The sequence below is a fragment of the Mirounga leonina genome, unplaced genomic scaffold (genome assembly GCF_011800145.1).
Source record: "Mirounga leonina isolate KUSES-001 unplaced genomic scaffold, KU_Mleo_1.0 Mir_115, whole genome shotgun sequence".
Lineage (NCBI taxonomy): Eukaryota > Metazoa > Chordata > Mammalia > Carnivora > Phocidae > Mirounga > Mirounga leonina.
In genome coordinates, this window is record NW_023270268.1 from 83,466,495 (window position 1) to 83,490,501 (window position 24,007).

The window sequence follows — 24,007 nt, forward strand, 5'->3', positions numbered from 1 at the left end:
CGAGGAAGGCTGTTTTGTGTTCCCATCCTGACCACGCTCCACTCTGTCCCAATCTCTGAAGGCTTTCCTTTCCCATGCTGCCCTCACAACTCTCCTATCCTGCTATGACAGCATATTCATTTTCTTCCCAACAAACCGGAGAGAAGGGAGAAGACTCCAGAAAAAGCCAACACGGCCTCAGTCAGAATCCATATCTACACCTGAGTACCAACGAAACAGTGAGTGCCCTAAGGGCCTTGTCTTCCAAGCACGTGACAGCAGCTGGCTCGCCCTGTGCGCCCTGTGGGAGCTTTCAACCCGGTCCGCATGTAGGCCTCCGACAGGGAGGGGCCCGAGACCAGGAGAGCATGGGAAGACATGTGCCCGGGGAACGGGACTGATTGCAACCGTGAAGGTCCACAAAGGGCAGACCGGAAGAGGCCAGGGACTCAAATCATCTCCTTCTCTAACTCTAGAAAGCGCTTAACACACACTAACTACTCAGGCAGCAGTCAGCTCTCCCTCACTGTTGCACTCTGAACCCACCACCAGAACAGCTTGTGGGCAAGGCCCACAGAGACAACAAAAGTGTCAACGCTGGAAGATGACATGACAAATGCTAAGGAAAAATGTGAATTTGTATCTTTGCAGGAGTAGTTCTCTCATTAACTATGCTGTTACTTTTTTTGTTCATGTTTTAAAATAAATCACAACTCACATCCATAAGCCGTCAACAGTTCTTCTGATGTTGGAAGTCGACAGGGATCTTCATCCTCTCTAGGCTTTATGATATTAATGCCATAGGTAGCTTCTAAGACATGTCTCGGAATATTCTGGCAAACATAAGCTTGTCAAGGAATCCATTCCCTTGAACTTAACCCCACCCCACTACAGCTTCTGACACATGCTTCCTAATTCAGCACTTTTTTTTTTTTAAAGATTTTATTTTATTTGACAGAGACATAGCGAGAGAGGAAACACAAGCAGAGGGAGTGGGAGAGGGAGAAGCAGGCTTCCCGCCGAGCAGGGAGCCCGATGCGGGGCTCGATCCCAGCTCCCTGGGACTATGACCTGAGCTGAAGGCAGACGCTTAACGACTGAGCCACAAAGATGCCCCTAATTCAGCACTTTTTTTTTTTAAAAGATTTTATTTATTTATTTGACAGAGACAGAGATAGCGAGAGCAGGAACACAAGCAGAGGGAGTGGGAGAGGGAGAAGCAGGCTTCTCGCAGAGCGGGGAGCCCGATGCAGGGCTCGATCCCAGGACCCTGGGATCATGACCTGAGCCGAAGACAGACGCTTAACGACTGAGCCACTCAGGCGCCCCTAATTCAGCACTTCTAAGACAGAAGCTTTTTCACCTCTCCAGAAAAAAAGGGTAGTTATTCATTAATTTTTGAATACTCTTTTTTCTCTTTAAACACCATGCTACCTTGTACCAGTTACTCATGCACATGCCCCATCTGCCCTCCAGAGTGAATCCGACAAGGGCAGGATCCATGGCTGATTCATGCCTCTAGCCTCCACAGAACCCAACCTAACCTGGCTTGTAATAAATGCTCAGTACACACCTGATTACTAATTCACAGAGAAGTTGAAAATATATAGAGAAGCATTCAGTAACGTGACATCTGTGTTCCCAACTATCAGGAGGTAGTGACAATGTCATCTATTAAAAAAATGCACTGAAAATGGAAACCTTTGGAACACTATACCAGCCCCTCCTGCCATCTGGAGGTAAGTGGAGTTGATGGTATAGCCGCCAGGCCACTTTGCAGACTTTCACATTCTTGAGTATCTATTAAAACAAAGTACGGTTCTGCGAGATGACACTTTTTACAGAAATGGTGTCATACCGTATATGTAATGTTTTGAGATTTACCCAAGTCACTATAGGTACGTTTAGTGCATTTTTTTTTTTTTTTTTTTTAAGATTTTATGTATTCGAGACACAGAGGTAGAGAAAGAGAGAGAGAGAGCATGAGCAGGGGGAGAGGCAGTGGGAGAGGGAGAAGCAGGCTCCCCACTGAGCCAGGAGCCCAATGTGGGGCTCGATCCCAGAACCCTGGGATCATGACCTGAGCCGAAGGCAGATGCTTAACCATCTGAGCCACCCAGGCACCCCTTACTGCAGTATTTTTAACTACTGTATACTATTCTATTTTAGCGATACACTATATTTTACCTATCCTGGTAAATGAATTCTTCATTATTTCTTACAGAAAGAGAAATTAAATTGGGGTGCATGAAAAGCTGTGGCAAGGATCTTGTCAAGAACTGTAGTTTAGTGTACTTACAAACTAACAAAATCAGTATGCCAGTCTCAGGGAGTCTCCTGTCTTCCACCAGTACCCACGGAACAGTAACAGACTAATTCATTGGCTTGTAAGGAGGGTAAAATCTTAAAGACACTTGGTTCTTGGGGCGCCTGGGTGGCTCAGTCGTTAAGCATCTACCTTCGGCTCAGGTCATGATCCTAGGGTCCTAGGATCGAGCCCCGCATCCGGCTCCCTGCTCGGCGGGAAGCCTGCTTCTCCCTCTCCCACTCCCCCTGCTTGTGTTCCCTCTCTTGCTGTGTCTCTCTCTTTTCAAATAAATAAATAAAATCTTAAAAAAAAAAAAAAAGACACTTGATTCTTAACAGATCTATCTTTGAGTACTTTTTTCACATCAGACGCTATTCTAGACGCTTCACGTAAGGTAACTCATTATGCTGGGAGGTGGCAGAGTTCCTAATTAGCTACCTACTAGCTGTTAGATCTTGGCAAATTATTTAACTTCTCTGTGCCTGACTTTCCTCAAGCTTGAAAAAATTGGAATAATAGCAGTACCCATGTCAAGGGTTGCTTTAAGAATTAAATGAGATTACTTGGTAAGTGTTGTGCGAAGCACACAGTAAGCATGCAATAAATGTTGGCATTAACGATTAAATTCTCACCATCAACTGTGAAGTAGCTTTTTGGAATTTTTCAGAAAAGGAATGTTTCTGGAAGGCTAATAAGCAAGCTTACCAAGGTCACACAAGGAGTCAAAACACCAGTGTCAGGATTCAACTGGGGGCCGCGATCCAAAGCCTGTGCTCTCCCACTGATACCAGGCGACACTGCCACCATCAGGACATGAGCTTCTACTCCCGCAGTCCTGATGCTACCTCCCTGCACAAACTTGGGCAGATCACTAGTCAGTATTTCAGGTTTTTCCGTTCAATAGCAGGCGTGAATACATCCAATGTAATAAAGCAATGTCCCAAACAAACCTGAAGCCCTAATATACACACAATAGCCAATTTTTGCAAAGCAGGAAGGATATTAGTGACACAGGGGGGACGTGGTCTCTCATTTGGTCAATTGGGAGGATTCCATTGCAAATCATCTCTGCCTTGGTAGAGACGAAGGATGGCATGACCAAGCCGGGGCAGTCACATAAGCAGAGGCCAGGTTCCACATAGAGGGTCTGAAAGACAAGTGAGAAGTTTATGTTGGGCACACAGCAGAGGAAGGGACAAGACCAGCACACAAGTGGCAAAGAACGTCACAGAAACACCCAGAGGGAGGAACTGGCTGAGAAGGAAATCCAGAAGCTGATGCTGCAGAAATACCTGGAAATGCTTGGTGTGGCCAGGTGTGGCAGACACAGACACTTTCTTGTCGCCCACGATGGTGTTGATTGTGGAACTCTTACCAACATTCGGGTAGCCTACCTGCGAGAGACACCTAAGTTACTGAAGAGTCAAACACTCTATCTGCCGAACCCAAAGATAATACAAACATAGTGCAACAGGAGCATAAGTGTTCGGTGCCTTCAAAAGATTATTTGAAATAGATGCTGTTTGTTGACAATTTTCTCCCCTGTGGTATGGGTGTATTTATTCAGACTTGTTTCCAGTGATGAACAGTCAAGCTAAGTACATTTTATTTTTATAGGTCTTGCTGTAACAGCAGATGTTGCAGTAAACCTCAGCCCCCTGTTCCCAGCTCTCCCCACAATGTCCCATCTTACAGGCATTTCACTGTTTCCGCTGTATTTTTCACACTGTGGGTGAAGTCGAGCATCAGATAGACATTTTTAATCATCACCACAAGCAATTAATCTTTAATTTTTAATAACCTGTTAGGAAGCTTCTGTCTTGTTGGTTAAAAATTTTAAGTGGCACATTTACTTGATGTGGGTTAGTAAGCCACTAAAGCTCTTCAATTACTCTTAGCAGGATCATATAAAGGTTCTCAAATAAGTGCTCAAATCATGGCAGCCTTGCTCAAGGCTTTTTCTCAGGCTTGCCCCTCTGCCTCTAAATCCAATTCCCTCTTACTTCTAAGAATCCTCTATCAGTGTGACTGGAAGATTATAAATACCGATTCCATCGAACATAAAACCCCAAACCTTCCACCTCTATTCCAGGCCTCATAACAGACAACATCCACTGTTTTAGTCTTCGCTCACTCCTCTCCACACTTAGCCATACTGTTATCTGCTATTCCGTGAACATATTTCCATTCCTGGGGCTTTGCTTAAACATTTACCTTCTGTTTGCCTGGAAGGCCCTTCTACTGTCACTTTGTCAAAAACTCACATGATACTTTAAGGTGCAACCTCTTACATAAAGATTGCAGATAACTGCTCATTATTCTCAATATTTTGTGTTTTGTGTTTATTTATACCTTGATTACATGACATGTTACTATTTGTTTAGATGTCATTTGTTGGGGGGAGGGCACTTTTGTTGCTGTCATCTCCCCCACCTTCTGCAGATCAGGCTCCCTCACTATACACTCCCACAGGCCGCTGGATGTCCTCTTGCACTCACGACACCAAGCGCTGGGAGGGTGGGGACTGTGTCTGTCTGGTCCCCTGATACACTGCTACGGACCAGCAGGACGTGTGGCCTGTGGCACGTGATCAATAAATGTTCGTAGAATGAGTAAATTAACCTATTCTCAGGATTTCTAGAGTAAAACGTTCAGGAAGTGGAGAGGCTGTTTCACATTTCCATAAATGTGAGAAAGAAAGAAACTAGCTTTTAGGGAAGCTGGACTTTCTGGCAGCATGCAGGAGATGGATTTTTAGCAATCATATAAAGAAAAGAAGCTAAAGCTGTGAAGCTGAGAGAAATGACATAAGTTCTCCAAGGTTCACAGCAAGTGAATCCATCCCACTGTAGCACTGGGGGGTATACTAGGTCTGCCTGGCTCCAGGGGCAATTCCTTTAATTAGCACTCTGAAGTGAAATGTTGATCTGCTACAATCACTGTAAGTAGGCTTGGGGCGAGGGAGCGCTTCAAAACAATTAGGATTAGCTATACTTGGCATGTAACTTAGGAGCTAGAAGATTTTAAACCTGCCATGATCTACTTACCCTCACAGTTTTGTTCTCCTGGGTGAGAGACCTTTAAAATACCTTCTCTAATATCTTACATTTCCTTAGCTCAAGATGGGGCCTCTGGAGCTGTGCTGTATGTCTCTGAGGTCTGAGCACTTCTCACAGCCACCTCTAGAATTAGCATATATGTAGCTAGGGATGTGATCTCCTTTCCCTTGTTTTTCTGCAACTAAAGCACCAGTCATGTTTTGCTTGGCCCAAAGATGTTGGGATTCACCCTAAAATGCACCTGGAACATTTAGAGTACAAGTTGGCAAGGATCACATGACACCAAAAGCCTATAGAAGAAGGTAAGATTATTGAACTGGAAGTGTGAAGACACCCTTAAAGGCGCTCTCATTCTGCTACCTCTCGGTAAGTCACAGGACCAGTAGGGCTGAATTGGAAGATAGGAGAAGATAATTAATATGAATAGGGGTGTAACCAATATAAGCTTTTAGAGAGTTCACTCTTTTGAGTTGGGCTTCACCTACCCCCACAAGGCCAGTGGGAAACAAGAGGGCAATAATGTTCCCTATGATGCCAGAAGCTTGGCTGGTCCCTTGGGTGCCAGTGTAACTACCAATGGATTAGAAATAAAGGTACCGGGCGCCTGGGTGGCTCAGTCGTTAAGGGTCTGCCTTCAGCTCAGGTCATGATCCCAGGGTCCTGGGATCGAGTCCCACATCGGGCTCCCTGCTCGGCGGGAAGCCTGCTTCTCCCTCTCCCACTCCCCTGCTTGTGTTCCTGCTCTCGCTGTCTCTCTGTCAGATAAATAAATAAAATCTTAAAAAATAAATAAATAAATAAAAGTACCCATGTGGTAGGGCGCCGGGGGGGTGCAGTCGTTGGGCGTCCGACTCCTGATTTCGGCTCAGGTCATGATTTCAGGGTCTTGAGATCGAGCCCTGCACTGGGCTCCATGCTCAGTGCAGTCTGCTTGGGATTCTCTCTCCCTCTGCCCCCCACCCCCTAGCTTGTGCTCTCTCTCCAATAAAAAAATCTTTTTTTAAATATTTTATTTATTTATTTGTTGGGGGTTGGGGAGAGACAGCACAAGCAGGGGAGCTGCCGGCAGAGGGAGAGGGAGAAGCAGGCTCCCCGATGAGCAAGGAACCCGATGTGGGTCTCGATCCCAAGACCCTGGGATCATGACCTGAGCTGAAGGAAGATGTTTAACCGACTGAGCCACCCAGGCGTCCCTCAAATAAATAAATCTTAAAAAAAAAAAAAAAAGGTACCCATGTGGTAACAATCTTAGGACCTATTTCATCTTACCAGTCCAACCGTAAGTTGTCCGTCTTTCACTTTCTTCCCATTGTGCAGCTGCTTAAAGATCTCCAACAACTCCTGCCTTGATACGAGGTGGCTAAAGTTGTGTGTGCGCTCCTTCTGCAGGGGTTTCCTACCCTGAGCCTCAGAATCCGCAGTGCAGCTTCTCTGCCAGTCCTGGCCAGAGGCCTCTTCGTCAGGGTTGTTGTCCTCTTCCGAGCATGTCTGCCACACCTCCTCCTCCTCCTCCGGACAGTCCTCGTACTCACTGGAGTCCTCATCGCTAGGGGCAAGGTCGCTAAGTGCGAGGGAACCGCAGTCTGGGAGATGTCCGGGCTCACTGTGTGGGACCGCAGCCTCCTCACAACGGGCCTTTTCAGACTTGGCTGTGTTGGCTTCTCCAGCACCCCCGTTCGCCTGTTCCTGAAGAGAGGACGGAAACCACAAAAGCTCAGAAGTGTACAACAACGGCACCTTTCACTCTAGTGAATGTACTCAGAGTTGGCTGCCACAGATGAACAGAAGACAAGATAAGTGACAAGACCAGAAAAAGTGAAAACAGGGAGAGAAGGTAAGCCTTTCGGTGAAAGGACACAACAAACTATCAACAGTGGTGCCCTCTGGGGACGAGAGGAACAGCGGACCTCACTTTAGACGTTTCTGTATTATTTGGACCCTGTACAAAATATGCATTACGTTTGTAACAGATACATCTTTAAAAAAAAGCAAGCATTTAAAAAAGCCCATGTCAAGCTGAATTCTTTGGCAGTACATTATTTTGCACTAGGCTGGAGAACAAAGCATTTCTCATTAACGATAAAATATTTAACATTCTCTTCTTTGCACAAAGCAAGAAGGGCATGGTTTATAATTTGTTTCTTTTCACATTTGCATTTTTAAAGACCGTGATTTGCATGTTTAAGGAAACTGCTATTCCTTTATAATTGCCTTTAATAAAATCAGAGCACTGTGGAGCATAGCTCCCTCTGGATGAAATGCAGAAGCAACAAAACAACTCCACATGTGAAAATTATTCACATATGCAAAGAAAAAGATAAAGATCATTTACTCTTCAAGGATGTGTTAATTCTTCTGAATTACTACTGATAATAAAGCAAAAATAAGACAATTTACAGTATTACTAATCTGAATTAACAAGAGTGAGTGGGTTTGGATTTAGAAGTGATGCAAACCTTGTATCATTTCTTTTTTTTTTTTTTTTAAAGATTTTATTTATTTATTTGAGACAGAGAGAATGAGAGAGAGAGCACATGAGACGGGGGAGGGCCAGAGGGAGAAGCAGACTCCTTGCCGAGCAGGGAGCCCGATGCGGGACTCGATCCCGGGACTCCAGGATCATGACCTGAGCCGAAGGCAGTCGCTTAACCAACTGAGCCACCCAGGCGCCCCCTTGTATCATTTCTAAATTACCTAGTGTTAGAATGAGTAACCGTCACAGAATAGGACACAATGAACTCAGTTAAACAAGTAACCTAAATTTTAGGAAAGTAGAGATATAAAGAAAATGTCAGGGAAGATAGACACGATTTCATGATCAAACCTGGCAGGTCAAAAAGAAACATGGCAGCATGCCTTACAACAGAACCACAGAACTGGAAGCAATTTCTATGAGAAATGAGCAATAAATGTAAAGAAGACGGTGTGTCTTCACTGTGAGCTCTTCTGGATCATTTCAAAATATGAAAGAAATAGAAAACAATAATGTGAACTGAATGTGGATGTGTATTAAAAAAACTAATAAAATTAGAAGCACTTCAGGTTCAGTAAAAATGTTAAAGACAACAAAAGGACTTTGTGCCAGTTATATTAAAAATAAAAAGAAAGGAAAAATCAATCCCTTGAGGAAACACAGTGTAACAGATGGCTAAGAGAAAACCAAAGTATTCAGCTTGAAAACTGTCATTCCCACCGCCCCCCCAAATAAGAAGGGATCAAACAACTGTAAAAGGAAAAACCAAATTTCAGGTAGGTGAGAAAACAGTAACTATCAAACTATTTCTAATAAATTCATGTTTGATACTCAAATGACAGATGTGATTCCAGCTATGATATCACAACAGTAGCTGGTTATTGGTCTTGGGAAATCATGAGAAATGGCAGACACTTCAGAAGACTTGGGAGAAGTAAATGATGGCTAACTTAAAAAGGGAGAAACAGTATCTTCCATAACCACTCCCTGTGAACTCAGACTTGGGTATGGGAGCAAGTCTACAAGATAGCTGGTGAGCCCCAGAAAGACAGTCATCCATGTACTACTTGGTTAACAGTTCAGGGAATACCACAGATGTAGAAACTAATCTTTTCCCCATTTTGATAGTTACTGGGTTGGTACATCAGGGCTAAGTAATACAGTGATAAATATTTATTAAATAAACTTCAGTAAAACACTGGTTTCCAGGAAAGAGTTGAAACAACAGAAATAATGGTTAAGAAGACAAGCCATGAAGCCAGACTACCTGAGGATAATATAAGCATTTATACTTACTGCTGAGATGATTAAATGAATACAATGTATAAAGTGCTTAGGACAGTGGTGCCTGGCACAGAATAAGCTTTCTATGGGTTAGTTTTTATTAACAGTAGTAACAATGGAACAATTCTTATTGTTGTATCCTCGTGAACACATCTGTATTCATCACATCAAAATGCTTGGTACAGAGGGCTTCATAAGTTCACAAAAGGTTATAGAGCTCTCCCCTTGGTCCTAATCTGTTTAACAATGTTATCAATGACTGGAAAGAATATAGAGAAGGACAAACACACAAAATTGGCAGATTCAAAGCTAGGAGAGAAAAGCAAACTGTACAACCAAAATGAATTCCCTATCTTAGCCCCAAATCGCTAACAATATTTCAGAGTAACTAACTGTATGTCCTAAATTGAGGCAAATACAAAATGAAAAACTTTTTCCATTGTAAATATGGGATTAGATTTGCAGAAGTCTTTTCTTTTTTAAAAAATATTTGAGGGATTTCATTGTTCACAGGTTAAATGAGCCAAGAGCGTAACACAGCTCCTCTGAAATGGGGTGAATTAACAAAAACTGAATTATGGGGCGCCTGGGTGGCTCAGTTGTTAAGCGTCTGCCTTCGGCTCAGGTCATGATCCCAGGGTCCTGGGATCGAGCCCCGCATCGGACTCCCTGCTCCGCAGGAAGCCTGCTTCTCCCTCCCCCACTCCTCCTGCTTGTGTTCCCTCTCTCGCTGTGTCTCTGTCAAATAAATAAATAAAATCTTAAAAAACAAACCAACAACTGAATTACTGGGAGTATTCTGATCACAAGAAATAATCATCCCTCTGAATATATAACGTATAAATTAAGTACCACCAATTGTGTTTCCTGACATAGGCAGACAAGCACTTGAGATGAAGAGTATCCCAGATATTCTGTACATGATGACTAGGACACCAGAAAATATACACAGAGAGAACTAAGGGGACAAAGGAAGAGTCCTTAGATCAAAGGGTAGGGAGGCAGACTTAGCTTCACTGAACTGAAGAACTTTCTAAATGTAGATAGAAAGAGTGAGCTACCTGGTCTCTATCACTTAACGTGGATAAATAACAGAGAGATTATATGACTGTCTGCCCTGAAGGTGAGGGAAGGAATTCATAGTTAGAGCTAACCTGTGAGCTCATCAAGGGGAGGGCATTGTATTCACTGGCACTCAGCTCAACATACAAAATACTCTATAGATGGTTGACAGAGGTAAGAGAAAAGGAAAGGAAAAGGCTAGGAAAAAAGGTATTACTTTAAGTCTCTTTCAGCTCTAAGATTCTACTAGCAATTTCACTTCATAGTTATTACTAGCTAACAGTTATATTTTTTATTCGAAAATAAACCCCAGGGGTGCCTGGCTGGCTCAGTGGATGGTGCATGTGACTCTTGATCTTGGGGTTGTGAGCTCAAGCCTCACATTGGAAGCAGAGATTACTTTAAAAAAAAAAAAAGGAACCCCAAACTGTTTCTGTAAAATTTAGGCTAAAAAGTAACACGGTACCGGGCGCCTGGGTGGCTCAAGTAAGTGTCTACCTTTGGCACAGGTCATGATCCCAGGGTCCTGGGATGGAGCCCCACATTGGGCTCCCTGCTCAGTGGGGAGTCTGCTTCTCCTCTCTCTCCCTCTCCCCCTCCCCATGCTCGTGCTCTCTCGCTCACTCTTTCTCTCTCAAAAAATAAAGTAGAATCTTAAAAAAAAAAAACAAAAAAAAAACCAAACCAAGATAACATGGTATATATATATATATCTTTAGGGTTACTTCATTTGTTTTGAAAACAATGTCAAAAGAGATTCTAACCAAGTCTGAGAGGTAGAGGTAAATGCTTCGGTTGTACCTGCCTCCTGTTAAAAACAATTATAAAGTTGGGCGCCTGGGTGGCTCAGTCGTTAAGCGTCTGTCTTCGGCTCAGGTCATGATCCCAGGGTCCTGGGATCGAGTCCCACATTGGGCTCCCTGCTCGGTGGGAAGCCTGCTTCTCCCCTTCCCACTCCCCCTGCTTGTGTTCCTGCTCTCGCTATCTCTCTTTCTGTCAAATAAATAAATAAAATCTTTAAAAAAAAAAAACAATTATAAAGTCATTACGAAACCTCCTATACAATTTCCTGCTGAAAATCTAAAAAAATTAAAAATTATAGCTAGTATCAGTGTGTATGTACCACAGAGCCCCAGAGATGTCAGATTATTTGACAACCAGAGAAAGTACCTTGTGACTCATTTTTCTATGGGTCATCCTACTATCAGAGCATTTAGGGAACAAACAAAACCCCTGGATTCCTATAACTCTTCAATAAGAAAAAAACAAAGCTTACTAACCAGAAACTGAAATCCTCCTCCCCAAAACTCAACCTGACAAAGTCCCCCAGAGGTTACCTTAGAGTCACCAATCAGTTGAATGGCTTCAGCCAAAGCTGACCAGAAGATAATCTTCACATTTTCTTTTTCAAAGTATGTGGCCCAGGAACTCCGCTGCTCAGCAGTCAACAAATCTGCCTTATTTATCAGAATGACGTTTTCCTTATTATCATCTATTTCTTTCACGTAACATTCCTAGGCAAGACAAAGGTATTTAGACAGGCCTTCAAACAAGTAAAAATTGGGCTAATTATATTGAAAGCCCCCAAATAGTACTAAAAGTTTTTGCTGCGCTCAGTTTTAAGTCAATCCTAATTTAAAGATTTTTTATCCTGGTACATTCTACTGACCCTCTCAACAAGCTCTGAAAAAGTCAGATCACATATACCTAGAAATACTCTCGACATAAGGAATTGGAAAGGGTAAAAGGAAATGCTCTCCTACCCTGTCGAAGTATAATAGATTTTAAATAATGTAGTTCCTCTCTTTCATAGTGAATTGTTTTACACAAAAGTTTAAGAACTGCAAAACTAGGAGATTTGTCAGCCAGCAGGGACTATTTTTCAGACAAGTGATGATAGCCAATAATAATCTCATCTTTTGGGGCGCCTGGATGGCTCAGTTGTTAAGTGTCTGCCTTCGGCTCGGGTCATGATCCCAGTGTCCTGGGATCGAGCCCCACATCAGGCTCCCTGCTCCGTGGGAAGCCTGCTTCTCCCTCTCCCACTCCCCCCTGCTTGTGTTCCCTCTCTCACTGTGTCTCTCTGTCAAATAAGTAAATAAGTAAGTGTTAAAAAAAAAAAAAAAATCTCATCTTTTCACATAAAAAATACTTTTTGAAGTCTAAAAGAAAAACAAGACCCAGTAATTGAAATTAATTCCCAGCCACAGCTCTTCATTAGGAAACACACCCGAGGTATAAAAGCCGACTTCGTAAGAGTTTCAGTACTAAGACTGTTCCTCACCAGTGGATTTAAAAATACTCAGGGGCACCTGGGTGGCTGAGTCGTTAGGCATCTGCCTTTGGCTCAGGTCATGATCTCAGGGTCCTGGGATCAAGCCCTGCATCGGGCTCCCTGCTCTGCGGGAAGCCTACTTCTCCCTCCCCAATTCCTCCTGCTTGTGTTCCCTCTCTCGCTGTGTCTCTGTCAAATAAATAAATAAAATCTTAAAAAAAAAAAAAAAATTCTGCACTAGGGTGCCTGGGTGGCTCAGTCGGCTGGGCGTCTGCCTTCAGCTCGGGTCATAATCTTGAGGTCCTGAGATTGAGCCCCACGTTGGGCTCTCTGCTCGGTGGGGAGCCTGTTTCCCTCTCTGCCTGCCGCTTCCCCCTGCTTGTGCACTATCAAATAAATAAATAAAATCTTTAAAAAAATATTCTGTACTATTACTACTATGGACTCAAACACTAATAGGAATACTTCACACGTGTACAGTGTTTTATTAATTTAAAACCTGTATTACATTATTTCACGTAGTCTTCACTCCTTAATTGTTAGTCCCTCTGGTGTTTTACAAACTTAGTTCGCTTGTAAAGTATCACAGGAGATAATAACTAAGGTGTGAGGAGAGAGAACTTAACAGTATGGGTAAGATGTGACTAATAAGCACAACACTGTTTCAAGAGATGTCTCTTAAAAAATGAGAAACACTGGCAAATGTCTATTAACAAACTGGCTTCTAAACTAAAAGCTAGAAAATTCATGTGTTTGCCCTTCCTACAGCTGGAAATACTTGTTTTCGAAGGAAGACCCCTGTCTAAACAGTGGCAGTATGCGTGCACCTGCCCCTGGGAGGAGAGGGGGGTCTCCTTAAACACAGCTAGAGGAGAGGACCAAACGCTTGCCCGCAGCGACGGCTACCAGTGATGCCGTCGTCCCGCTGCGGCTCCAAGGACCGCGCATTTGAATTCCGTTGCACTTCACTTACCAAATCCTCACATCTAAACAGGAGTGGGTTTCGAGCATCTACTATCTGGACCACGATATCACTGAAAAAGAAAGGTGAGATACTCCAATCACTGTGAAGTGAAACAATGACCATATAACACCAGCAAACACTTTCCACATATTAAGCATTTGACACATTTAACGTTTTAAGGTACAATTTTTTAAAAAAATAATTTTATTTATTTATTTGACAGAGAGAGAGAGAGAGACAGCCAGAGAGGGAACACAAGCAGGAAGAGTGGGAGAGGGAGAAGCAGGCTTCCCGCAGAGCAGGGGGCCCGATGCGGGGCTCGATCCTAGGACACTGGGATCATGACCTGAGCCGAAGGCAGACGCCCAAAGACTGAGCCACCCAGGCGCCCCGCCCCTTAACGTTTTAAGGTACAATTATCCCCAGTTTATATATGAGGAAACTGAAGCTTAGAAGCTTAGGACAGTGAAGTCACTTGTCCAAAGTCACCAGTTGCTAAGTGATGGAGCTGGAATGGGAAGTCAGTCTGGACCAGAGGACATGCTTGTAATTGTAACATTATCTTGCTGTTGCATGTCCTAGAGAGCCCCTGATGTTTCACTGCTAAAACTTCAGCTGTATCTTCTAGTAAACTCTCCTGGTGAGGCAAAAAGACTATTCCAAATACTTTAATCCAAGGTGAGGTCTACTGTATACTCAGGACCTAATCTACGCTGGTGTTCAGGCCTCAAAGGAAAACGAATGAATCACTTGCTGACAGTTGCCACTATCAAAGCCTGTATCTTAGTTAAACCCAGGGCTGATGAGACAAAGCATACATCTAGCAAATCATCATCCACCAGTTCCAACAATGCGTTTAAATGGCTAAAATATGAAACAGGAATGTATCAACTTAAGATGCCACATCGAAGCAGGAAGGAGGAGTCTAACTTCCTTCGTCACACAGAAGATGCAGCAATAAGAAAACTTTCTGCAGCCGATACAAGCTCCTCAGAGGCTTCACAAATGTAGGGGGGACTAGAGAAGCGGAGCGCTTCAAGAATAAATCTCCCACTTCTCTGGGAGGATCCTCCTTTCATTCTGTCCCCATGGCTAGAAGAGATGCTCTAAGGGCCAGCTGCCACTGGAAGGAAATAAGCTGCAGACATGCTCACAGCAGTCTCCTAAAAAGCCGCGTCTGGTTAGCCCGTTCTGAAATAAGGCTTATGCAACTAGGCTGGAGACAGAGGCAATGTATTAAATCAAGCTTACTATTTAAGGCAGGGCTTTGACAATCAAAGTGCATTTTCTTTCAGAATAGTTAAATTTCCAGCATAATATCGTGATTCAAAGGAACTCACAGACTTCCTAATTAATGACAAATTGTTAAGTTCTCTAATTAAGTGGGTCCTGGTATTTCTGCCTTAAGGTAATATCTACCGCTTTCAAACTGTAAGGATTTTTTTTTTTTTAAAGATTTTATTTATTTGACAGAGAGAGAGACACACAGCGAGAGAGGGAACACAAGCAGGGGGAGTGGGAGAGGGAGAAGCAGGCTCCCGCGGAGCAGGGAGCCCGATGTGGGGCTCGATCCCAGGGTCCTGGGATCATGACCTGAGCTGAAGGCAGATGCTTAACAACTGAGCCACCCAGGCGCCCCTCAAACTGTAAGGATTTAACAGTAAACGCAACAATGACTGCAAAACGCAGACAAAGCCCAATAAAAAAATTGCAAGGTCCACAAACATCAGGTCTACCCGCAAACAAGTAGACCCCAGTAAGAAAAGACAAACTTAAGACCGCTTGCTTCGTGTGCTGCCCGAGGCAGCAGAGCACAGTGCTGACCGTGTACCAGGAAAGGCTTATCTTCCTGGAATATGGTGTTCTGCCCTCAGTGCCCCAGCAGCTTCCTGCATTTCAAATGACAGGGTATACATCAAATCTTTTCCAATAACTATGCTTGAAATTAAAGAGGCAGATGGCTTAGCTAGCCTGTTACCAAACAGGAGACATCTGCTGTACCGAACACATTGATAAATATTTCCTGCTAAAAAATTTGGCAGTAGTCACTTTATTAATAATATTTCTATGTAATTCAGATCCACTTCCATGTGATATAAACTATATACCTTAAGTTACAAACAGAGAAATACCTCATAATAAAAGTAACAGAGCAAGTAATACTGTAAACTAATTGAAGTGAAGAGTTCCAAGTACAGGCTTCCTCTGGGGAAACCAGCTGCTTATTTAGGGACACAGAAATATGTAAAGGGCCATTCTGTCAAATGTGAAAGAATGAACACATATGCTTCCCTCTCAAAACCTATAAAAATGAAAGTAACTCTGAAGCTCATTAGGACAAAGAGAAGGAATAGCAGCAACTGAGACATGGTAGCCCAGTCAAGAAGCAAGCCTGTTCATGCTCCACAGCCCTGAGGGAGCAGATTAGAAGCGTCAGATGAAAGGCCTCTAGGCAAGGGTGAAGTGTAGGACTGAAATCAATCTGAATGAGGAGCTCTTAGTTCCGCTCCCCTGTTCCATCCAGGCAGGCAACTACACCCCCTCAATCTCCTATCCCAATGGCAGAAGGCTAGGGTTTATAATGGAGAAAATGAACCTGAGAGGCTGAAGAATTAGGACCTCAAGCACAAAAGAAGGTGGGGGAAAAGGTGAAAAAGCGGGGATTAAACAAGTCTACATACCAAATGGTGAAAATGCACAACCCCTTTGCATTATACCACCACCTTTAGCCATGTTCTTGGCAGAAGACCATACTTCTCTTTAAGAAACTGACTGGCTCCAGGGAAAACCCCTACAGATCCTAACATCTTGGGGTATTCCAACAAAATGAAATTGATCCCTACTTGGTCCTCTACAGTGAAGTCCACCAGTTGGCAAATTGCACCGAAACAGGTGGTCCTGTCAATCAACTTTATAATGCTTCATTCTTAAATATGACCACACTTGGGTGCCTGGATGGCTCAGTTAAGCATCTGCCTTCAGCTCAGGTCATACATGATCCCAGAGTCCTGGGATCAAGCCCTGCATCGGGCTCCCTGCTCAGTGGGGAGCCCGCTTCTCCCTCTTCCTCTGCCCTTCCCCCTTGCTTGTGGGCTCGCTCTCTCTCTCAAATAAATAAATAAAAATCTTTAAAAATGTATGAACAGACAACAAACATCACTTGATATCTGAGGAAGGCCTCTTATATAAAAGTCAGAAACCAGGGCGCCTGGGTGGCTCAGTTGTTTAAGCGACTGCCTTCAGCTCAGGTCATGATCCTGGAGTCCCGGGATCGAGTCCCGCATCGGGTTCCCTGCTCAGCGGGGAGTCTGCTTCTCCCTCTGACTCTCCCCCTCTCATGCTCTCTCTCTATCACTATCTCTCTCAATAAATAAATAAGAATCTTAAAAAATAAAAAAAAATAAAAGTCAGAAACCAGAATAAATAGAAAAAAAAGGAACAGAGAGGACAGACAGACCATATAGGAAGGAGAAAACCTAAAATCAAAAAAACAAACAGAAAAACAAAACAATACTGTTAAATATGCAGATGGGGGCATTCCAAGGCCAGGTTTCAATATGTTAAACCTTGTTACCATTTCTCTTTGGAGGCAGCAGTGCACATCTTCAACTGCTCAAGAGGCCCTGAAGAAGAGATCCACTGTGCTCCACAGAAGTTCCCCAGGAGAATCAATGGGTCTTCCCAAGCCTCATTCAAGCCTAACTGAATCAAAGGGGCCTGCACAGAGTCTGGGAATCAGCAGCAAGCTTCTACATTTTTCAGGCTTAGAGATTTGCCTTGTTACCCTGACCTCCCCATATCCCAGCCCAATAGCCTTTTCTCTGCCCCTGCCAGAGCTGGATGGGGAAGGTATGTGACTTAAAAAAAAAATTGAGATATAATCCACATATCATAAAATTAACCCTTTTAAAAGTTTACAATTCAGTAGTTCTTAGTATATTTGCAAAGTTGTGCAACCATTACCACTAATTCCAATTAAAACAAATCACTCCTTGATTCCCCCAATCCTCATCAGCTGCTCCTTTCTGTTATAACTTGGCCCACTGCCTTTCTATCTGTCACGCAGCAGGAATCACACTCTGGATTTACCAAGTACTGATCATCTGAGTGCAAAGACTGTGCTTCATTCCTGTGCCCCTAATGCCTCCCCTACAACGTATTTTCTCTTTGCAAGCAGACATCTACCCCCCGTATTTTGAATATTTTTGATGTGTGAAGCACCCGTATTTTCCATATTTCCAATAGGAATCAACAGACATTTGCTAAAATAACTGTAGGTACTTCAGAACTCATCTTACAGAAAACGTTCACCATTCTTACATGCTTATCAACATGTTCACCTAATAATAACAACAACAAAAAAATGTACACTTTGAAAGAAATATAGCATTACACTTTCAGTTTTTATAATAATCCTCAATAGCCATTTGCATAGCTTAATCCCTGAGCACCCCGGCCCCCGGGGTCTATGAGCATTCATCAACATCCGAATCTAATCCAACACCACTAATGTCTTCCTTACACCAAAGGAAAATGGTAACTTACCTTCTCTCAATCACCCTCCAGAGCTGGCGCCAAAAGTCCAAATTTCTTTCAAATGGAGTCAATAGCAATTTTTGTTCCTCTTCTAGCCTGGCTTTAGAATGAAAAGTTTTTATCTTTGCCAGATTATAATCAAAGGTTTCAAGTAGTAGAAACACTCAAATTCACGGCATTAAAAAATAAGTACACAAATATCAACTATCAAACTGTTTTTATTACATTCTGCTGAGTCATTATGAAAATCAAATTTGAAATTTTATACTTAATCTACTTAAGCCCTAGACATTCATCCCACAAAATGACATTTCTCCCACACACCTCCTTCTGGAAGGATGCGCAAGAGAGCAGTGATCAACTCCAGGATGACTAATGGCTAGAGAAAGGTTTGAAGGAGAGAAGGCCAGGAATGGAGTGTAGTAATCAATTTACTTTGTGCAAAGATGCACATGTACCCAGTAATGCCGGTTACACACAGAATTTGCACTTGAAAGAAGAAATCTACCATTTCCTTTTTAAAAGAATCAAGCCTTCAAAATGCAAATAGCAATGCAAACACACCAAAATACCAGGCTCAGAATTTCAAGACAAATCTTCATATATTCTAACACTCACCGGACAAGCTGACGTCTCCATTCTAGAAAGTTATCTTTCTCTGCCTGTTTGAGTTCTTCTGGACTAGTGTTTTTGTCCCACTTTGGTCTGAAACAATCATAGAGGAAAAAAAATTCCATGTGAGTTACCAAAATAAAACAGGAGATTTGGATTTAATAATGGCAGCGATAAAAGGAAACAGGAAAAGAGAGAACACCAAATGAAAAATTTTATACTCAGGAGTCTTGTTATGCCTTGTAATGTCCTACATTCTTGCTCAACTCACCTCCGTGGTACACTCAAGAACTGTTTGTTTTCTTCATGGAGTTTCTTAATTCTCTGGCTCTCCTCAAAAGACAGTAGTCCAGCTCTAGCCTCAGGATGCACAAACTTGATATTAAGTTTCTCTGTTTAGAGAAAAGAAAGTACTGTAACTGATGTGGCAATCTAGAGAGTGGATATTGGTCATTACTTGGAAAATGAAAAATGCAGCATCTAAAACAGAATTTGAGCTTTCTTGATGTAGATGCCTCCAGCCTTGGATAAATAATTTCCAAGTGAAGTTATCTACCAAAAAAGGAATGAAAGAAAAAAAATCTTTACTAAAGCTTTCAAAAGGCCAATCATTTTTTCAAATACTAATTTTATAAAACTCCACATGCTGAATGCATTTCAAGGAAACAGAAACAGAGTGAGAAGGATTGTAAAGATTCAGTACAACCAATCTCATTTTACATATGGGGAATAATTATCATCCAATGGGAATGGGTGGGGAAGCAAAGATTCAGCAAAGAGACTCCCTCCAGTTAAAACTGGTGAACTACTACACGGCCATCATTTATGTAGGATGTTTATGATGAATGCCCACAATTAATGCTATATAACAATTCAAAGGAATAAAAAAAAAAAAGCCAAGTCCATGTACAAACTACAGAGACCTCTGTGAACCCTACAGATCGCATGCCAAATTTACTTGTGTGTGTGTGAGAGAGAGAGAAAGAGAGAGAAAGAGAAAGAGAGAGAGAGAGAGAATGCGTGTTTTTGGAGAGGCTGATGTTATCCCAGCTTCCTTCTGACCCCATTCTATTCTCATCTCCTTCCAGACTCAAACTTTGTTCCATTTCCTCATTAATCTCTATTTTCCGTCATGTTTCTAAAAATTAAAAAAATTTTAATTACACAATACGTAAACACTCCTTTTAAAAAAAATTCAACAGTAAAGGCATACCTTCTCTTTGACCAACTCCCAATCTTCTGCCTACCTATGCAATCTCACTTCCCTCCCTGGAGATTATTGATTAAATGTGTAGGCCTCCAAGTTTTTTCCTAATATACATGTAGATATAGGGATTGGTTGGATTATTATTTTTTTCCTCCCGGGGAGAGGGAGAGAATCTAGAGCAGACTCCCTGATAAGCGCAGGACCTGATGTGGGGCTCAATCTCAAGACCCTGAGATCATGACCTGGGCTGAAATCAAGAGTCAGATGCTTAACCAACTGAACCACCCAGGCACGCCGGTCGGATTATTTTCTTAATGCAAATGGTACCATACATATGCACTATTCCACAGCTTGCCTTTTCATGTGGTAACAGGTCATGGACATCCTTCGCTTTAGTATCCACAAATTTACCTCATTCTTTTTAACTGCCATATAGTATTTCATAGCATGTCTATGCCACAGTTTAGCCATTTTTCCACCTATTGAACATTTAGGTTGTTTCCAAGTGTTCATTATTAAAATATGACAAATGCAAATTCTCAGGCTCAACCCACACATACTGAATCTCCAGAGGAGGGGCCCAGGAATCTGTTTTCCAGGTAATTCTGATGCTTACTAAAATTTGAGAACCACTGCTCTAGTGTAGGTATTAAAAAGTGGAAACACCAGGTCATAAAACATGCACTTTAAATTTTTGAGACTGTGAAACCAAATGTTTTATTTTCAACCTCTCCCTCTGTGCTAGCTTTCACCCCATAACCTACACACATGGCTGGTATTAACCTTGATTACACACATAGGCACACATGCACACACACACCTCTTCCTGCCATAGTCAAATATCTTAAAAGAATACAATTCTCAAAAGAATAGAACAAGCTCTAACACTCCTCACTCTTCTGCACTTATTCCACCCCCTTCCACAAGGCCTGGTTTATTCCATCTCCCTATTAATCTTGTTCTGATTCTTTGTACCATTCTTCTATTACTACTATTTAAGTCTTGCCTGCTTCTCTTGCTGGACTAATGTAACTGGTCATTCCTGCTCAAAATCCATCAGTGATCTTTCAAAACAATGAAATCTAAAATCACGTTTGACACCTGCTTAAACCTCTTGAAAGATTCCTTTAAAGCCCTCATTTTCTCCAGGCTCTAACCCCTGCCCACCTCCCTAGTGTTTGCTCATCACATCCTGTCACTGTGTACTTCAAGCACCCGTGAGGCCAACTTATAACCATTTTCTGAACAAAGTAAGCTGCTACTCACATGTTAGCTTGACTCCTCCACCTGTGTATATCATCCCGTGTCACCTCACCTAACAGCTACTCATCCTTTCAGACTCAGCCCCAGCATAAAGCTTTCCTTGACTGGCCCTGGTCATCCTTCAGACAGAATGAATACTAACTACATCTCTTATGTTTCCATTGCTTGCTACAGACTTCTTTCATAGCACCTAAAACAAAATTTTGCAGAAACAAAGTTATCTTACTCAACACTGTACTCTCAGTAGCCAATATAATCCCTGAGAGTAGCTGGGGCCCAATAAAAGCATTTAAATAAATGAATGAATTTGCTAAACAGCACAATAACATTTATAATAAAAGAGCAATAAAAGTAGTTTATAATGCTACCTGTGTCAGCTACTTTTCTAAGTGCTCAGAAGACACATATCAAGAAACATGGGAGAGCAGTGACTAAAACAAATTACATGCATGGAAAATTCACTATACTGTGTCAACAAGTGCTTTAAAATACAATTCAAATTGCCTACATAACAGCAGCAGGCCCAGGGAGTTGGCTTCTAACAATGATATCAGAAAACATTTTCTGGAAAATTCTGGTATTGCCCGCCATAATGCTGACTGGTCTTTTTCCTACAAGAGATTGAGTTTCTTGAACTTGATACAATGTATAATCTGAAGGTTTTTTAGAGCTTAATTTTAAAACTGTGGCACATTCTGAACTTCACAGCTTGATTCTACTTGATCAGACTTTCCCACACTCTTCTGGGATATCTGCCTTTGGGTTAAAGACAGCCCATTTATGAATTTATTAGGGTCCACAAAACACTTCCAAATAGAGAAATTTACATCTAGTCAGCAAAGATGGAAGGGTGACCAGTGTCATGTGTACTCAGGAATAAACAACTTACCAGCTACAAACTCTGTTCCTGCAAGTTCTGCAGTTGCAAGGAAGTCATCGAGGGAGCTCTGTTCAGTCACTGACTGAAGATTAAGACGACCCCAATCGTAGCCATCATTGAGCTCACTTGTGTGCAACTATGAGTAAAACACAGGGTAATAATACAGCTGTTCTCTTCTGGTTCTGACATCTGAACAAACTCTTAACCTCCCCAGGAACTGTTCTGTGATCTTGAGGGTGGTGTCAGCCCCTTTAGAGTCAATGCTAATACGAGTTAACATTTAACTAGTGAACACTTAAACACGATAGGCACTTCCATTCATTATTTCATTTAATTTTTTTTGAAATTTTTGAAATAAATCTTACTGTATCTCTATTTTGCTGACGAGGAAACAGTCCTGAATAGATAAAAATAACTTCCTTATAGTTGCTGCTAATGACCGTTACAGATAAATTTAAATCCAGATTCTCTGATCCTGACAGACATAGCTGAAAATTTTTGATGGAGACCCACAGTAAAAAATACACGTTACATATGACTCAAATGCTGTGATACACACAATGATACAATTCTGTGCCACTCAGTAGAATAATATGGGGGGGAAAAAGAATGCTGAAACAAAGTTACCTTATCACACCTAATACACTCTGATATTTTGAATTCTATCCTGTTGGGTTAAAAAAAACCACTGGTTGGGACCTAGTTAACTAATTCCCAGACACAATCCAGAGTTTGATAAACACTAGGCTGGCTACATGCTCACTACAGTACAAATAAATAAAAAAAAAAATTGAAGCTTAAAAGAGTAGGTGGTTGGTCCAAGGCCACAGGTCAGAAAAAAAAAATTCAGAGTAAGGATTAGAATACAATTCTTAAGGATTCATATTCAATCTTCTTACCACTTCCCAAAGGCTGTATTTTAACAAGTTCCCTCAAAAATCAATTAAAATGATCAGTAATCTAATGTCTGGAGTAACTTGGACTTGCTGACTATAGAAGAGCCCTGTATGCCGTTTACTCTGCGTATAAAATGGCTGGAAATCAGATGGTATTACAGTGGCACACACAGAGAGCACAGGTTCTTATTGAGAACTCAGTAAATCTCAAATACTTAGAGGTATGTCAGAATAACAAACAAAAGTCAAACTACTTCGTCATTTTTCAAGGATCCTGAAATTATGTTCATCCCTAGGTCCAGGGAAGTATTAGGCCAGCTCACCACAGTTTGGAGATGCACTGTTCATCTTCCAGCGAAACCGTTAGGGAATAATAAGGATGCAGCAAGCATTCGAGTTATTTTGTATTTCTGGTGGCAACCAGCCACTCTTGGAGGATTCATTCTTTGAACAATACCAAAAGAAATAGCTTTTATGTTTTTTTCTGCTCGGAAACTTTCAAACGCTCCCTACATTCGAGATTCTTCAAGCTCTCCCAATAGCCTCATCGTCACACTAGCCCTCCTTTCCAACCTCTACCTCTGTGCCTTGCTAGAAGGAGGGCCTGCGTATCGGCCTGACAGGAACTTGAACATGCTGCTCTCTCCAAACTCTACTTAGGCGTCACTTTTCCTACAAAATTTTCCTGTGACTTTTGACCCCAGGCTTCCAGCATTCAGACTCTCTCTCGTAGCCGGAAAGAAAGGCTGAGAAACACGATAAGCTGTCTTACCCAGGAGTCGCTGTGACGGTGGTTACGGCTCCGCTGGGTATTCTGGCGGATAAGGGCCCGGCCGAGGGCCCCAGGACCTGGCGCTCTCCGGCGGCCCATCGCAGCACCGCCCTCGCGCGAACCCTCCCGGCACCGCACGGCACGGCACGGCACGGCACGCGCGTGTTCCGGTATTCAAGAGCTCGATCCCCGGAAGTGACGTATAAGCGAGCCCAAGTAGCGGAGGCCCGAGTTGAAGACAAGGAGGAATAACTTGCTCCAAACTGCCCTTCATATATCTCTCATTGCCACTGTTACAGAATACAAATATGAAAATGGCCCGAGAACTTAATTTCTATGGCTATCTCTAAGAAAATCTCAAATTTGCACAGAATTATTGAATCAAAACAATGGTACCTTCCAGATTCGTGCGTCGATCTTTAACGTCCGGCTAGGAA

The 24,007-nt window shown here is 42.4% G+C and overlaps 1 protein-coding gene across 1 annotated transcript in view; it reads right to left on the reverse strand.

Annotated features, from left to right (window-relative positions):
* Positions 1 to 23,723, reverse strand: part of LSG1 (large 60S subunit nuclear export GTPase 1) — a 29,834-nt gene extending 6,111 nt beyond the window's left edge. The window contains exons 1-11 of the mRNA XM_034999849.1: positions 23,571 to 23,723; positions 21,912 to 22,038; positions 18,824 to 18,944; positions 18,559 to 18,645; positions 17,950 to 18,036; positions 13,414 to 13,474; positions 11,503 to 11,679; positions 6,616 to 7,032; positions 3,580 to 3,681; positions 3,291 to 3,434; positions 698 to 821 (exon numbers count right to left, since the gene is read on the reverse strand). Of these exons, the coding sequence (XP_034855740.1) occupies positions 698 to 821; positions 3,291 to 3,434; positions 3,580 to 3,681; positions 6,616 to 7,032; positions 11,503 to 11,679; positions 13,414 to 13,474; positions 17,950 to 18,036; positions 18,559 to 18,645; positions 18,824 to 18,944; positions 21,912 to 22,038; positions 23,571 to 23,669 (1,546 nt within the window). The 5' untranslated portion in view covers positions 23,670 to 23,723. The remainder of the gene's footprint in view (positions 1 to 697; positions 822 to 3,290; positions 3,435 to 3,579; positions 3,682 to 6,615; positions 7,033 to 11,502; positions 11,680 to 13,413; positions 13,475 to 17,949; positions 18,037 to 18,558; positions 18,646 to 18,823; positions 18,945 to 21,911; positions 22,039 to 23,570) is intronic.
* Between the last annotated feature and the right edge of the window lie 284 nt (positions 23,724 to 24,007).